Raw genomic sequence first — 14562 nt, forward strand, 5'->3', positions numbered from 1 at the left:
ATGAATGTGACCGTCCACTTTGCGGAAGATCTGATTGCTCAAATCTTAGATCGCCTTCCAGTCAGGGATCTGTTGCGTTTCAGATGTGTATCTAAACCATGGTGTTCACTTATTGATAGTCCACGTTTTATCAGAGCACATCTCAAGAGATCCACTGAATGCAAAACAAATACTGGTGTTCTTATTCGAAGTTTTCATGCTTACTTGGCGGATTTTGATTCTCTAGATGGCACTACTGCTGTGGAAATTGATGAACCGCTGAGGACTCTTCTCCAAGGAACCGGAGTGGTGGGTTCATGCAATGGCTTACTCTGCTTGTATGAAAAGAAGACAGAAATTTTCTTTTGGAACCCGGCAACCAGAAATTGCAAAGAGTTACCTTGTGCACCAACTGATTTTGTTTGCCCTTTTTACATAGACCCGACTTTCATTCGTGGCTTTGGGTATGATGCTGTTAATGATGATTACAAAGTCCTGAGAATTCTTTATCCTCTTGGTCATGATTTGGAGGGCTCGAAGGTCATAGTTTAAGCCTCAAATCTAACTCATGGAGACGTCTTCAAAGTATTTCTAATCACTTCAAACTCATTTCCAATTGCGGTGTGTTTGTGGGTGGAGCTCTGCATTGGATTACAATTACGACTCTGGGTTCCGAAAGCTGCCTATCGGTTCTTGCTTTTGATCTTGCTGTTGAAAATCAGAGGGAGGTCCCAATGCCTAATGTTGGAAATAAGAATCCTGATAAACGGAGTCTATCCATCTTTGCAGAATCCCTTTGTGTGGTTATACATGACCCGTTTGTTAGTATAGACGTTTGGTTGATGAATGAGTATGGGGTCGGAAATTCGTGGTGCAAGCTATTTTCACTGGAACACCCGCAATTAGTTAGATCCCAGTATGTTACGCCAGTTGCTTTTTCAAAGAGTCGCAGGGACGTTCTAGTAGAAGTGGGTGACAAGAAGGTGATATGGTATAGCCTTGAAAGGAAGGAAATTAGGACCGTTAAGATTGCTAATATGCCAGTTGTGTTTGATGGTTTGGAACTCTTCACTGAAAGTCTTGTTCCACCGGACTATATATTCAGTTGCGATGGGAAGCAGTCACGAGAGAAACAGAAACAGAAACAGAAGAAACAACAGAACAGGAATGAAAGGTAAACAAATTTCTCTTGTCTGGAACAGCTTTTATTACATGATTTGCCTGAAAGTAATATGTTGGCATATATTTCGGATGTTTGTAGGGACAGATTTCTTTCCAAAGGATTTAAGTTGGTGTTATGAGACACTAGCAATTAGAAAATGAAGGGAAAAAAGGTAGTCATGGAGCTCGTATATTATTATGCAGGTTTAATTTCAGTAGAATTTCAATGGCTTTGCATAATCAAGTGAACCGGGACATTATTAACTTATTCATTAAGTTCAAATGTTTTGTTGATGTAATTTATGGATTTGTGAAGAAATGTTGGTATTCACCTGTTACTAGTTTTACGATGGGTTGCTACATTGAATATGCGGATTTTACTATGAATGTTTTATCTATGTTGTTTTCTTTTACTTTGCACAAAAATTTGAATTTCTTGCTGAAACATTCTTGCGAGACAAACTCATAGACATGGGTAACAATTTTTTCTAATCACTTCCAATTTTAGAGACTACGCTTGACAGACACATTTAGGTCGGTTAATTGCCCATGACCCCTTTTTTCTTGTAGTATCTGTGTTACTTTCAGAACTTTAGGTTTAAAAAAGCTTCTGAGTGTTGTTGCTTCTGATCAGGGGCTTGAAAATTATCGGGAAGTTCCCTAGCCTAAAGTTCTGCAGAGGAATGTCTTTGCGTGCTTGAATTGAATAGCATGCTAACCAAATTTGCAGAACTAGAAGATTTAACAGCATAAACAAGTGCATTAGGCCCAACAACATCCGAAACAAAAGAAACAGTAGTTGCAGAAGCAGCTCCTTTGGCAATGAACACTCCTTGGTGGAGTTTATGCGGCTCTACTCAAGTTTGTTTTCATCATCACTTTGAGGCCTCATGCTCATAGCAATGACTATGGTCGTTTGGTTCAAGATGTGGTATCGGGTTGGAATCAGGAATCGGGTTAAAGTGGTTCATTAGTTTGGTTGAGTACTGGAATGAATATTTTTAATTTAAAATATGTTAATTCAATAATTTTATTTTAATGAAATATATTAATTTTATTATTATTTTAATATATTTTAGGTTCATAGATTTTTTTAGTATTAAATATAAATATTTAATTGCTTTAATAGAAATTAAAATAGTAAAATTAAAGTTGATACTCATACCCCTTCTTCATATCCACCTCCCTATTTACCTCCCTACTTGGGTATGAAAAACCCATACCTGGGGGTTGAGGAATGAGTTTGAAATTTTATTGTTTTAACCAAACATCAGGTATCGGGTATGGGGTTGGAATGGCCGAAACCCATACCTGATTCCAGAAATTAGCGAACCAAACAACCCCTAAATAGCTAAACAACACTGGAAACAACACTAGAAATCAAAATTTAAAGTAAATATTTGAAATAAGTTATAATCCAAGACATTGATATTATTAATTTTTAAAATTTTATAATTTAGTTACACTAATCCCCAAATAACATAAATAGGTTAAGACAGTATTTGGATATAAAATTGAAGAAATGATTCGATTAGATTTTTACGAGGACGTATATATGAAATCGAACAATGGGTTACATGATTTTATTTCGAAAGGTGGAACATAATTTGCTAATTTTAGTTTCGGTATTGAACCCATGTTCATTCTTCATTAACTAAACCTAATAATTAAATTTTCTTCGATATCTCACTTAAAATATAAATCATTTATAAAATGAAAATTAATATATGTATCATATTTTCCCGGTAAATAATGTAAATATTAGGCCCTCCATTGAATATAAAATATTTGATCACACGATAAAAGCAATATGTGAAATCATTACCAATACATGAACTTATTAAAATGACTGATCACAACATTAATGCGATTTTTTTTTATTATTTATAGTACGATATTAAGTTGCATTGCATTTTTAAATAATTGTATAATAAAACTTTTGCAAGCTTACCTATAATTCCATATTGGTATTTTACCCATTTCTGTATGTTTAATTTAAGTTTCTAAAATAAAATTTTCCATAAATATAGAGCAAACAAAATTGTGAATTTGATTTAGCAAAAAATAACGCGACAAAGATCATTAAAATGTGATTTTTTTCTCCTTTTAACTTAAAACGGAAAAAATGACAAAAATAGCCGATTTTTGAAAAAATTTAACAAAAATAGCCATTCTGAAAAAAGTGGCCGATTTTGGCCGATTGAATACTCCACTGTCAGTTGGGTATCTCAATTTGTATAAGATACTCCACTGGTAGTTGGGTATTTCATATATGGAATACTCCACTGCCAGTTGGGTATCTTATATAAAGTGGATACTTCACTGCCAGTTGGGTATCCCATCGGCCAAAGTTGGCCAACTTTTCAAAAATTGGTTATTTTTGTCAATTTTATGTAAAAATAGGCTAAATTTGTCCTTCACCCACTTAAACGGACACTCTTGCTAGAAACAAAAACAAAACTTTATTTTATAGTCCAAAAAAGAAACAGGCCTACTTCAGGAGTAATGGGCCCTGGCTGGGCTGGGCCTAGAGGCTAAAATTTTTACTCAGTTATACAATCTATGAAATTACAGCAAAAAAATTAATCAATTTGACAATAAAAAGTGAATTTCGGAACATAAGTCACTTTGGCACCGAAAAAATAACATAATTTATATTTTTAATTAGGTTTCCATAAATAACATAATAATAACTAAAGTATATATATATAGAGCGGGGCTCACTATCCTCTTGGGTTCGAATTTCACGGAAGAAAAATTTATGATTATATCTCCTGAGTCAGAGCATGTCGCTTAAGACTCTGTTTGAGAGTGCTTTTTAAAACTGTTGTACTGTGAGAAAAAGTGTGGGTAGAAAAAGTGTTGTCAGAAAAAATAGATGAATGTTTTGTAATTATTTTTAATTTATGCATATTTTGAGATATAATATATAAAAATAATATTTTTGAGAAGGTTTGATGTTGAAACTGATAGCTACTTTCTGCAAAAGCTGAAAATAGCTTATTCCAAAAGCATGGGCTGACATATTTTTGCTAACAGCAGCTTTTAGATCAAAAATGCTTTTTCAAACAACAAATTTTAGAATTTATCAAACACCTTTCTGACAGTTTTTCGGTAAAAAGGTGCTGTAATTGTCTGCAACAGCAATACCAAACGGGGTCTAAATGCGATTTACGTGGTTCAGTGATTTGCAAGCTATTGCGTGAGCCCGTGAGTTTAACCAGCGCACACTTGAAGGATAGCGGTTGCAGATTTTTTACGATAAAAAAAATAATAAATAAATAAATTTATGATATAAGAATATTTCAAGAATACTTTTAATGTAAATAATTTAATTTAAATATTATTTATCAAGACAAAATAAACTCATAGACATTCTTTTACTTTGCACAAAAATTTGAATTTCTTGCTGCAACATTCTTGCAGAACAAACCCATAGACATGGGTAACATTTTTTTGTAATCACTTCCAATTTGTTAGAGACTATACGCTTGACAGACACATTTAGGTCGGTTAATTGTCCATGACCCCTTTTTCTTGTAGTGTCTGTGTTATTTTAGAACTTTAGGTTTGAAAAAGCTTCCGAGTGTTCTTGCTTCTGATAATGGGCTTGAAAATTATTGGGAGGTTCTCTATCCTGAAGTTCTGCAGAGGAATGTCTTTGCGTGCTTGAATTGAATACCATCCTTTTTCGTACAGAGGCATGGATGATGAATAATAGGGATTATGGGATTGGATACTGTCACGATTTGGGCTGAAAATCATTGTTGGGTCAAATATTTAACTGGGCCAAGTATAGAGTTGGGTTTGTAGGCTGTCTGGCCCAATGACAACAGAGCAGTGTTACTACATATATAATGTATTCTATTTCTCAATTGGGGATTATCAATGAGAATGAATGTTTAAGTTTTACTTTAATTTCTAGTATTGTTTTCTTTCATGTTTTCTTCTTGTTTGTTAGTTTAATTTTAACAAAAAGCCTAAAAGAAGTGTCAAGATCATGACAAATGGTATCAGAGCTAGCGATTTCTCAGACATGGTTGCCGATAATTTCACTACATATTCTTCGTACCCAATTCAAAACCCTAACCCTAAATTCTATCAAGCCTACCAGTACACATCCTCTGTAACGCCTCTGTACACACCACCACCAACCCCTACATATCAATATACACCTCCCCCAACACCCCTTCATGTCTATCACCACATTCAGCCGCCACCGGATCCACCGTTTCATTTTTACACCACTTACCAAACACCTTACATTACTACATCTCCGATGTTGATTTCTGATACTACCAAGTGTTTCCTACACCAAATGGATAGCAAAATCACTCAATTGGATGACAAAATCAATCAAATGCGAGTATTAATTGAGGAGAGGCAGAGAGTAATAGATTTTTTAAGCGTGTTTAAAGATGAAGAAACTGTTGCAACTTGCAAAGTATCAAATCCATGTCCTGGTGGTGATGTTTGGATCGAGATGGAGGATAAAATAACTCATATAATTCGAATTCTGGAGAAGATGGGGAGAAGCTGTGAAAATTCGTCAAACCTAGTCCATGAAGTTATATTGGGAAAGGAAGTTGAACAAGATCTGCCTGAACTCGTTGAGGATGTGCTGGTTACTGTAGACAATTGGGAAGTAAGCAACCTGCAAGAACAGTCAGAGGAGACATACTTAAATATGTCAAATCCGTTACCTGCAATACTAGCACACTACATGTTTGATAAAAAGTCAGAGAAAGCATATGTTGGAAAAGCTTTATTTCTGGAATTCCAAGGTACAAATTCTATTATCTTCTCTCCGAAACTATGCTGGAAAGCTTTGAAAATAGATTATGATAAAGTTATGCTTCATGAACTTCATGAGAATGAGTACGGTAAAATTAATTATGAATTTTATAAAAAATTCAAGAGTATAATCGGTGCAACTCAAGAGTTTGATTTAAGTCCTCAGACTAAGTGTGACAAGGCTGTGATTTCTAATCTTCATGAAGATGAGCATCGAAGATCTAAGGTTCCCACAGAAAGTAGTAAACACGTAGGTGGTATTGTCGAGCTTGGGATTGGGGGAAAAGTAGTGGAAATTGATGAATTTATTGTTAGGGATAAGGCTGCTAGGATGATGAATGCGTTCATGCTGGTTTGTACATCTGGTATTGTAAGCCAATGTGAACTTCCTGAGAATACGCTTAGCAGGAGTTTAGTGGTTTGGAATGGCGAAGGTGAAATAATGTTTTATAGGCTACACGTGGACGAGTATGGTAAGGTTGATAATTTAGTAGAAAATAGAAAATACTTATGTGATTCAAAGTGGTTTGACAAAGGTCTTGGATTAGATGCCCAGTTGAAATGTTCTGTTGGTAATGGTAGTTGGTGCAAGAGCTTGGATTCTATATTGTGTTGGCATGATAAAGTTCTTGTCAAAGACATAATATATGGGATGATTACTAGTTGCAAGTTTTCTGGTTTTAACAACTTAATGTGTGAATTTTCAAGAGGCCTCGGTCATTGTTTCATCACAAGAATAAGATTTGAGATCTACTGGTTAGTTCAAGGATGTTATAAGGCAGTACTTTCCACCAAGTGCATAAAATTGTTTGAAGAAATGCGACTTTTAGGTGTTCATTTCAGCTTAAGCCATTCATATTCAGAGTTCGGAAATAATTATGAAGGCCTATATCTTCCTTGCTACCTCATAAAGAAGTTTTCTTGCGCATTTATTGTGTTGTTAAGCCAGAAAGATATTCGTGAAAAAACTTTTGGATTCCAGTTTAATGGCGAGGATTTTAAAAACAAAAAAGAGGGATTATGGCTACTTGAAGAAATCAAATGGCAAGGGTGTAGGGGAATCTTATACAAACTTATTTTTTTCATCCTTGAGGACAAGGATGATCAAAAAAGGGGGCAATTGTCAATTATTTATATAGGAATCAAAACAGCCGTGACAATTTTGACAACCTGTTTGATAATGATGGAGCGTTCTAAGGTTTTGATAGCACTGGGAAATGCAGTTCATGCACTGCAGCCACTCAAAGTACCTACATTCAGCTATACCTGGCTAGAGTTGGTGAGCCACACGTGCTTCATTCCAAAGTTGCTCACTGCAAATCAACAGAAGGGTTGGCCATGTTTCCAGCATTTACTAGTAGACTTGTTCGAGTTCTTGGAGTCACTCTTGAGTAATGCCGAACTTGGGGAGCGGATTCATTTTATATATATAGGTGCAATGACGGTATTGCTAGCGCTACTCCATGATTTTCCAGAATTTTTCTTTGATTATAATTTTAGCTTCTGTGATGTTATTCCTGCTAGTTGCAAACAAATGCGAAATACAATTATCAGCACATTTCCTTGCGATATGAGGCTTCCAGATCCTTCAACTTCCAACTTAAAGATTGATTTGTTGATGGAGATTGCTCTGTCCCCGCGTACACTTTCAAACGTCAGTGCAGCTCTTAGAGCAAAGAAGATGAAGAGTACAACAGCTGCATGCAAGAATTTTCCTTCTTGTGCTTGGAAGTCATTCATTGGCTTCATTCATGTCAATGCAAAGAGAAGTATGAAACTTGTTGCAACAAGAAAATGGTACATAAACAGCTATATGCAAGCATTTGTTGAAGTTGAATACAACATTTCTTTAAATTAAATCCTTGAGGACAAGGATGTTTTGAAGGACATGAGTATGTCACGATTTGGGCTGAAAATCATTGTTGGGTCAAATATTTAACCGGGCCAAGTATAGAGTTGGGTTTGTAGGTTGTCTGGCCCAATGACGGCAGAGCAGTGTTACTACATATATAATGTATTCTATTTCTCAATTGGGGATTATCAATGAGAATGAATGTTTAAGTTTTACTTTAATTTCCAGTATTGTTTTCTTTCATTTTTTCTTCTTGTTTGTTAGTTTAATTTTAACAAAAAACCTAAAAGAAGTGTCAAGATCATGACAAATGGTATCAGAGCTAGCAATTTCTCAGACATGGTTGACGTTAATTTCACTACATATTCTTCGTACCCAATTCAAAACCCTAACCCTAAATTCTATCAAGCCTACCAGTACACATCCTCTGTAACGCCTCGGTACACTCCACCACCAACCCTTACATATCAGTATACACCTCCCCCAACACCCCCTCATGTCTATCACCACATTCAGCCGCCACCGGATCCACCGTTTCATTTTTACACCACTTACCAAACACCTTACATTACTACATCTCCGATGCTGATTTCTGATACTACCAAGTGTTTCCTACACCAAATGGATAGCAAAATCACTCAATTGGATGACAAAATCAATCAAATGCGAGTATTAATTGAGGAGAGGCAGAGAGTAACAGATTTTTTAAGCATGTTTAAAGATGAAGAAACTGTTGCAACTTGCAAAGTATCAAATTCATGTCCTGGTGGTGATGTTTGGATCGAGATGGAGGATAAAATAACTCATATAATTCGAATTCTGGAGAAGATGGGGAGAAACTGTGAAAATTCGTCAAACCTAGTCCATGAAGTTATATTGGGAAATGAAGTTGAACAAGATCTGCTGGAACTCGTTGAGGATGTGCTGGTTACTGTAGACAATTGGGAAGTAAGCAACCTGCAAGAACAGTCAGAGGAGACATACTTAAATATGTCAAATCCGTTACCTGCAATACTAGCACACAACATGTTTGATAAAAAGTCAGAGAAAGCATATGTTGGAAAAGCTCTATTTCTGGAATTCCAAGGTACAAATTCTATTATCTTCTCTCCGAAACTATGTTGGAAAGCTTTGAAAATAGATTATGATAAAGTTATGCTTCATGAACTTCATGAGAATGAGTACGGTAAAATTAATTATGAATTTTATAAAAAATTCAAGAATATAATCGGTGCAACTCAAGTGTTTGATTTAAGTCCTCAGACTAAGTGTGACAAGGCTGTGATTTCTAATCTTCGTGAAGATGAGCATCGAAGATCTAAGGTTCCCACAGAAAGTAGTAAACACATAGGTGGTATTGTCGAGCTTGGGATTGGGGGAAAAGTAGTGGAAATTGATGAATTTATTGTTAGGGATAAGGCTGCTAGGATGATGAATGCGTTCATGCTGGTTTGTACATCTGGTATTGTAAGCCAATGTGAACTTTCTGAAAATACGCTTAGCAGAAGTTTAGTGGTTTGGAATGACGAAGGTGAAATAATGTTTTATAGGCTACACGAGGACGAGTATGGTAAGGTTGACAATTTAGTAGAAAATAGAAAATACTTATGTGATTCAGAGTGGTTTGACAAAGGTCTTGGATTAGATGCTCAGTTGAAATGTTTCAGTTGGTAATGATAGTTGGTGCAAGAGCTTGGATTCTATATTCTGTTGGCATGATAAAGTTCTTGTCAAAGACATAATATATGGGATGATTACTAGTTACAAGTTTTCTGGTTTTAACAACTTAATGTGTGAATTTTCAAGAGGCCTCGGTCATTGTTTCATCACAAGAATAAGATTTGAGATCTACTGGTTAGTTCAAGGATGTTATAAGACAGTACTTTCCACCAAGTGCATAAAATTGTTTGAAGAAATGCGACTTTCAGGTGTTCATTTCAGCTTAAGCCATTCATATTCAGAGTTCGGAAATAATTATGAAGGCCTATATCTTCCTTGCTACCTCATAAAGAAGTTTTCTTGCGCATTTATTGTGTTGTTAAGCCAGAAAGATATTCGTGAAAAAACTTTTGGATTCCAGTTTACTGGCGAGGATTTTAACAACAAAAAAGAGGGATTATGGCTACTTGAAGAAATCAAATGGCAAGGGTGTAGGGGAATCTTTCACAAATTTATTTTTTTCATCCTTGAGGACAAGGATGATCAAAAAAGGGGGCAATTGTCAATTATTTATATAGGAATCAAAACAGCCGTGACAATTTTGACAACCTATTTGATAATGATGGAGCGTTCTAAGGTTTTGATAGCACTGGGAAATGTAGTTCATGCACTGCAGCCACTCAAAGTACCTACATTCAGCTATACCTGGCTAGAGTTGGTGAGCCACACGTGCTTCATGCCAAAGTTGCTCACTGCAAATCAACAGAAGGGTTGGCCATGTTTCCAGCATTTACTAGTAGACTTGTTCGAGTTCTTGGAGTCACTCTTGAGTAATGCCGAACTTGGGGAGCCGATTCATTTTATATATATAGGTGCAATGACGGTATTGCTAGCGTTACTCCATGATTTTCCAGAATTTTTCTTTGATTATAATTTTAGCTTCTGTGATGTTATTCCTGCTAGTTGCAAACAAATGCGAAATACAATTATCAGCACATTTCCTTGCGATATGAGGCTTCCAGATCCTTCAACTTCCAACTTAAAGATTGATTTGTTGATGGAGATTGCTCTGTCCCCGCGTATACTTTCAAACGTCAGTGCAGCTCTTAGAGCAAAGAAGATGAAGAGTACAACAGCTGCAGGCAAGAATTTTCCTTCATGTGCTTGGAAGTCATTCATTGGTTTCATTCATGTCAATGCAAAGAGAATTATGAAACTTGTTGCAACAAGAAAATGGTACATAAACAGCTATATGCAAGCATTAGTTGAAGTTGAATACAACATTTCTTTAAATTAAATCCTTGAGGACAAGGATGTTTTGAAGGACAGGAGTATGTCACGATTTGGGCTGAAAATCATTGTTGGGTCAAATATTTTACTGGGCCAAGTATAGAGTTGGGTTTGTAGGTTGTCTGGCCCAATGGCAGCAGAGCAGTGTTACTACATATATAATGTATTCTATTTCTCAATTGGGGATTATCAATGAGAATGAATGTTTAAGTTTTACTTTAATTTCCAGTATTGTTTTCTTTCATGTTTTCTTCTTGTTTGTTAGTTTAATTTTAACAAAAAGCCTAAAAGAAGTGTCAAGATCATGACAAATGGTATCAGAGCTAGCGATTTCTCAGACATGGTTGCCGTTAATTTCACTACATATTCTCCGTACCCAATTCAAAACCCTAACCCTAAATTCTATCAAGCCTACGAGTACACATCCTCTGTAACGCCTCTGTACACACCACCACCAACCCCTACATATCAGTGTACATCTTTCCCAACACCCCCTCATGTCTATCACCACATTCAGCCGCCACCGGATCCACCGTTTCATTTTTACACCACTTACCAAACACCTTACATTACTACATCTCCGATGCTGATTTCTGATACTACCAAGTGTTTCCTACACCAAATGGATAGCAAAATCACTCAATTGGATGATAAAATCAATCAAATGCGAGTATTAATTGAGGAGAGGCAGAGAGTAACAGATTTTTTAAGCGTGTTTAAAGATGAAGAAACTGTTGCAACTTACAAAGTATCAAATCCATATCCTGGTGGTGATGTTTGGATCGAGATGGAGGATAAAATAACTCATATAATTCGAATTCTGGAGAAGATGGGGAGAAGCTGTGAAAATTCGTCAAACCTAGTCCATGAAGTTATATTGGGAAAGGAAGTTGAACAAGATCTGCCTGAACTCGTTGAGGATGTGTTGGTTACTGTAGACAATTGGGAAGTAAGCAACCTGCAAGAACAGTCAGAGGAGACATACTTAAATATGTCAAATCTGTTACCTGCAATACTAGCACACAACATGTTTGATAAAAAGTCAGAGAAAGCATATGTTGCAAAAGCTCTATTTCTGGAATTCCAAGGTACAAATTCTATTATCTTCTCTCCGAAACTATGCTGGAAAGCTTTGAAAATAGATTATGATAAAGTTATGCTTCATGAACTTCATGAGAATGAGTACGGTAAAATTAATTATGAATTTTATAAAAAATTCAAGAGTATAATCGGTGCAACTCAAGTGTTTGATTTAAGTCCTCAGACTAAGTGTGACAAGGTTGTGATTTCTAATCTTCGTGAAGATGAGAATCGAAGATCTAAGGTTCCCACAGAAAGTAGTAAACACGTAGGTGGTATTCTCGAGCTTGGGATTGGGGGAAAAGTAGTGGAAATTGATGAATTTATTGTTAGGGATAAGGCTGCTAGGATGATGAATGCGTTCATGCTGGTTTGTACATCTGGTATTGTAAGCCAATGTGAACTTCCTGAAAATACGCTTAGCAGGAGTTTAGTGGTTTGGAATGGCGAAGGTGAAATAATGTTTTATAGGCTACACGAGGACGAGTATGGTAAGGTTGACAATTTAGTAGAAAATAGAAAATACTTATGTGATTCAGAGTGGTTTGATAAAGGTCTTGGATTAGATGCTCAGTTGAAATGTTCTGTTGGTAATGGTAGTTGGTGCAAGAGCTTGGATTCTATATTGTGTTCCATGATAAAGTTCTTGTCAAAGACATAATATATGGGATGATTACTAGTTGCAAGTTTTCTGGTTTTATAACTTAATGTGTGAATTTTCAAGAGGCCTCGGTCATTGTTTCATCACAGAATAAGATTTGAGATCTACTGATTAGTTCAAGGATGTTATAAGGCAGTACTTTCCACCAAGTGCATAAAATTGTTTGAAGAAATGCGACTTTCAGGTGTTCATTTCAGCTTAAGACATTCATATTCAGAGTTCGGAAATAATTATGAAGGCCTATATCTTCCTTGCTACCTCATAAAGAAGTTTTCTTGCGCATTTATTGTGTTGTTAAGCCAAAAAGATATTCGTGAAAAAACTTTTGGATTCCAGTTTACTAGCGAGGATTTTAAGAAAAAAAAGAGGGATTATGGCTACTTGAAGAAATCAAATGGCAAGGGTGTAGGGGAATCTTACACAAATTTATTTTTTTCATCCTTGAGGACAAGGATGATCAAAAAAGGGGGCAATTGTCAATTATTTATATATGAATCAAAACAGCCGTGACAATTCTGACAACATGTTTGATAATGATGGAGCGTTCTAAGGTTTTGATAGCACTGGGAAATGCAGTTCATGCACTGCAGCCACTCAAAGTACCTACATTCAGCTATACCTGGCTAGAGTTGGTGAGCCACACGTGCTTCATGCTAGACTTGTTCGAGTTTTTGGAGGTACTCTTGAGTAATGCCGAACTTGGGGAGCCGATTCATTTTATATATATAGGTGCAATGACGGTATTGCTAGCGCTACTCCATGATTATCCAGAATTTTTCTTTGATTATAATTTTAGCTTCTGTGATGTTATTCCTGCTAGTTGCAAACAAATGCGAAATACAATTATCAACACATTTCCTTGCGATATGAGGCTTCCAGATCCTTCAACTTCCAACTTAAAGATTGATTTGTTGATGGAGATTGCTCTGTCCCCGTGTATACTTTCAAACGTCAGTGCAGCTCTTAGAGCAAAGAAGATGAAGAGTACAATAGCTGCAGGCAAGAATTTTCCTTCATGTGCTTGGAAGTCATTCATTGGCTTCATTCATGTCAATGCAAAGAGAAGTATGAAACTTGTTGTAACAAGAAAATGGTACATAAACAGCTATATGCAAGCATTAGTTGAAGTTGAATACAACATTTCTTTAAATTAAATCCTTGAGGACAAGGATGTTTTGAAGAACAGGAGTATGTCACGATTTGGGCTGAAAATCATTGTTGGGTCAAATATTTAACTGGGCCAAGTATAGAGTTGGGTTTGTAGGTTGTCTGGCCCAATGACAGCAGAGCAGTGTTACTACATATATAATGTATTCTATTTCTTAATTGGGGATTATCAATGAGAATGAATGTTTAAGTTTTACTTTAATTTCCAGTATTGTTTTCTTTCATGTTTTCTTCTTGTTTGTTAGTTTAATTTTAACAAAAAGCCTAAAAGAAGTGTCAAGATCATGACAGATACTCTGTTGTAAATTATTGTGGATTTTTTGATATTAAGGTGAAATGTGTCAAATGAGTCATGACTTGGCATTCTTTGATATTGCTATATGGATATTGTCTGGTTTATAGAAGTCTTATTTTCAAGCTTTTTAATTTCAAAGATTTTTACCTAGGTGTGTGGTAGCCTTAGAACTCTGCATGTGCAATTAGAAGTATGTACAACATGTTTACATCCCCGGCCTCCCTCTCTGGGTCGGTTCCGATTCAACACAATCCTGTTCGTACTCTGCTCATTTTAATATACGGTTTGGCGAGCCGAGTTATATGAGTTTTTGGCGAGCCGATTCACGAGTATGGCGAGTCAAACCGCCCGTTTGGTCGGCTCTAATCTCACCTCTAGATCTTGCATGTTTATGCTCTTGGAACAATTCAGAGTGCGTACCGGATATAAACGTAAACAATCTCTGTTTTCCAAACAAAGTTCTATCTTGGTCCTTAACTGCTCAAAAATCGGGCTTTTTTGTTAAACTGAAGTAAACTGAATTGCTACCAGCAACTTCAGTTTAAGGGAGGGATTGTTAAGTATTTATTTTAGTCAATAGTATTTCAGTTCCAATAAATCCTATTGATTAGGAGCAGTACGTTA

The 14562-nt window shown here is 36.0% G+C and overlaps 1 protein-coding gene across 1 annotated transcript; it reads left to right on the top strand.

Moving 5' to 3' along the window:
* Nucleotides 1-2200, top strand: LOC141692107 (F-box protein CPR1-like). Its single transcript, XM_074496846.1, has 3 exons — nucleotides 1-399; nucleotides 504-1153; nucleotides 1775-2200. Exons 1-3 carry the CDS (start codon nucleotides 1-3, stop codon nucleotides 1839-1841), a joined length of 1116 nt encoding a protein of 371 aa, XP_074352947.1. The 3' UTR covers nucleotides 1842-2200.
* The last annotated feature ends 12362 nt before the right edge of the window (nucleotides 2201-14562 follow it).

Source organism: Apium graveolens, chromosome 10 (genome assembly GCF_009905375.1).
Source record: "Apium graveolens cultivar Ventura chromosome 10, ASM990537v1, whole genome shotgun sequence".
In the NCBI taxonomy this organism is placed as follows: domain Eukaryota; kingdom Viridiplantae; phylum Streptophyta; class Magnoliopsida; order Apiales; family Apiaceae; genus Apium; species Apium graveolens.

Bases quoted from the DNA above. Each gene is read 5' to 3' on its own strand.
- LOC141692107 (XM_074496846.1), top strand. From the start codon at position 1: ATGAATGTGACCGTCCACTTTGCGGAAGATCTGATTGCTCAAATCTTA. The intron at 400-503 runs GTTTGCCCTTTT...TCTTGGTCATGA, and splicing joins CTTGTGCACCAACTGATTTT to TTTGGAGGGCTCGAAGGTCA. The intron at 1,154-1,774 runs GTAAACAAATTT...GCTTCTGATCAG, and splicing joins CAACAGAACAGGAATGAAAG to GGGCTTGAAAATTATCGGGA.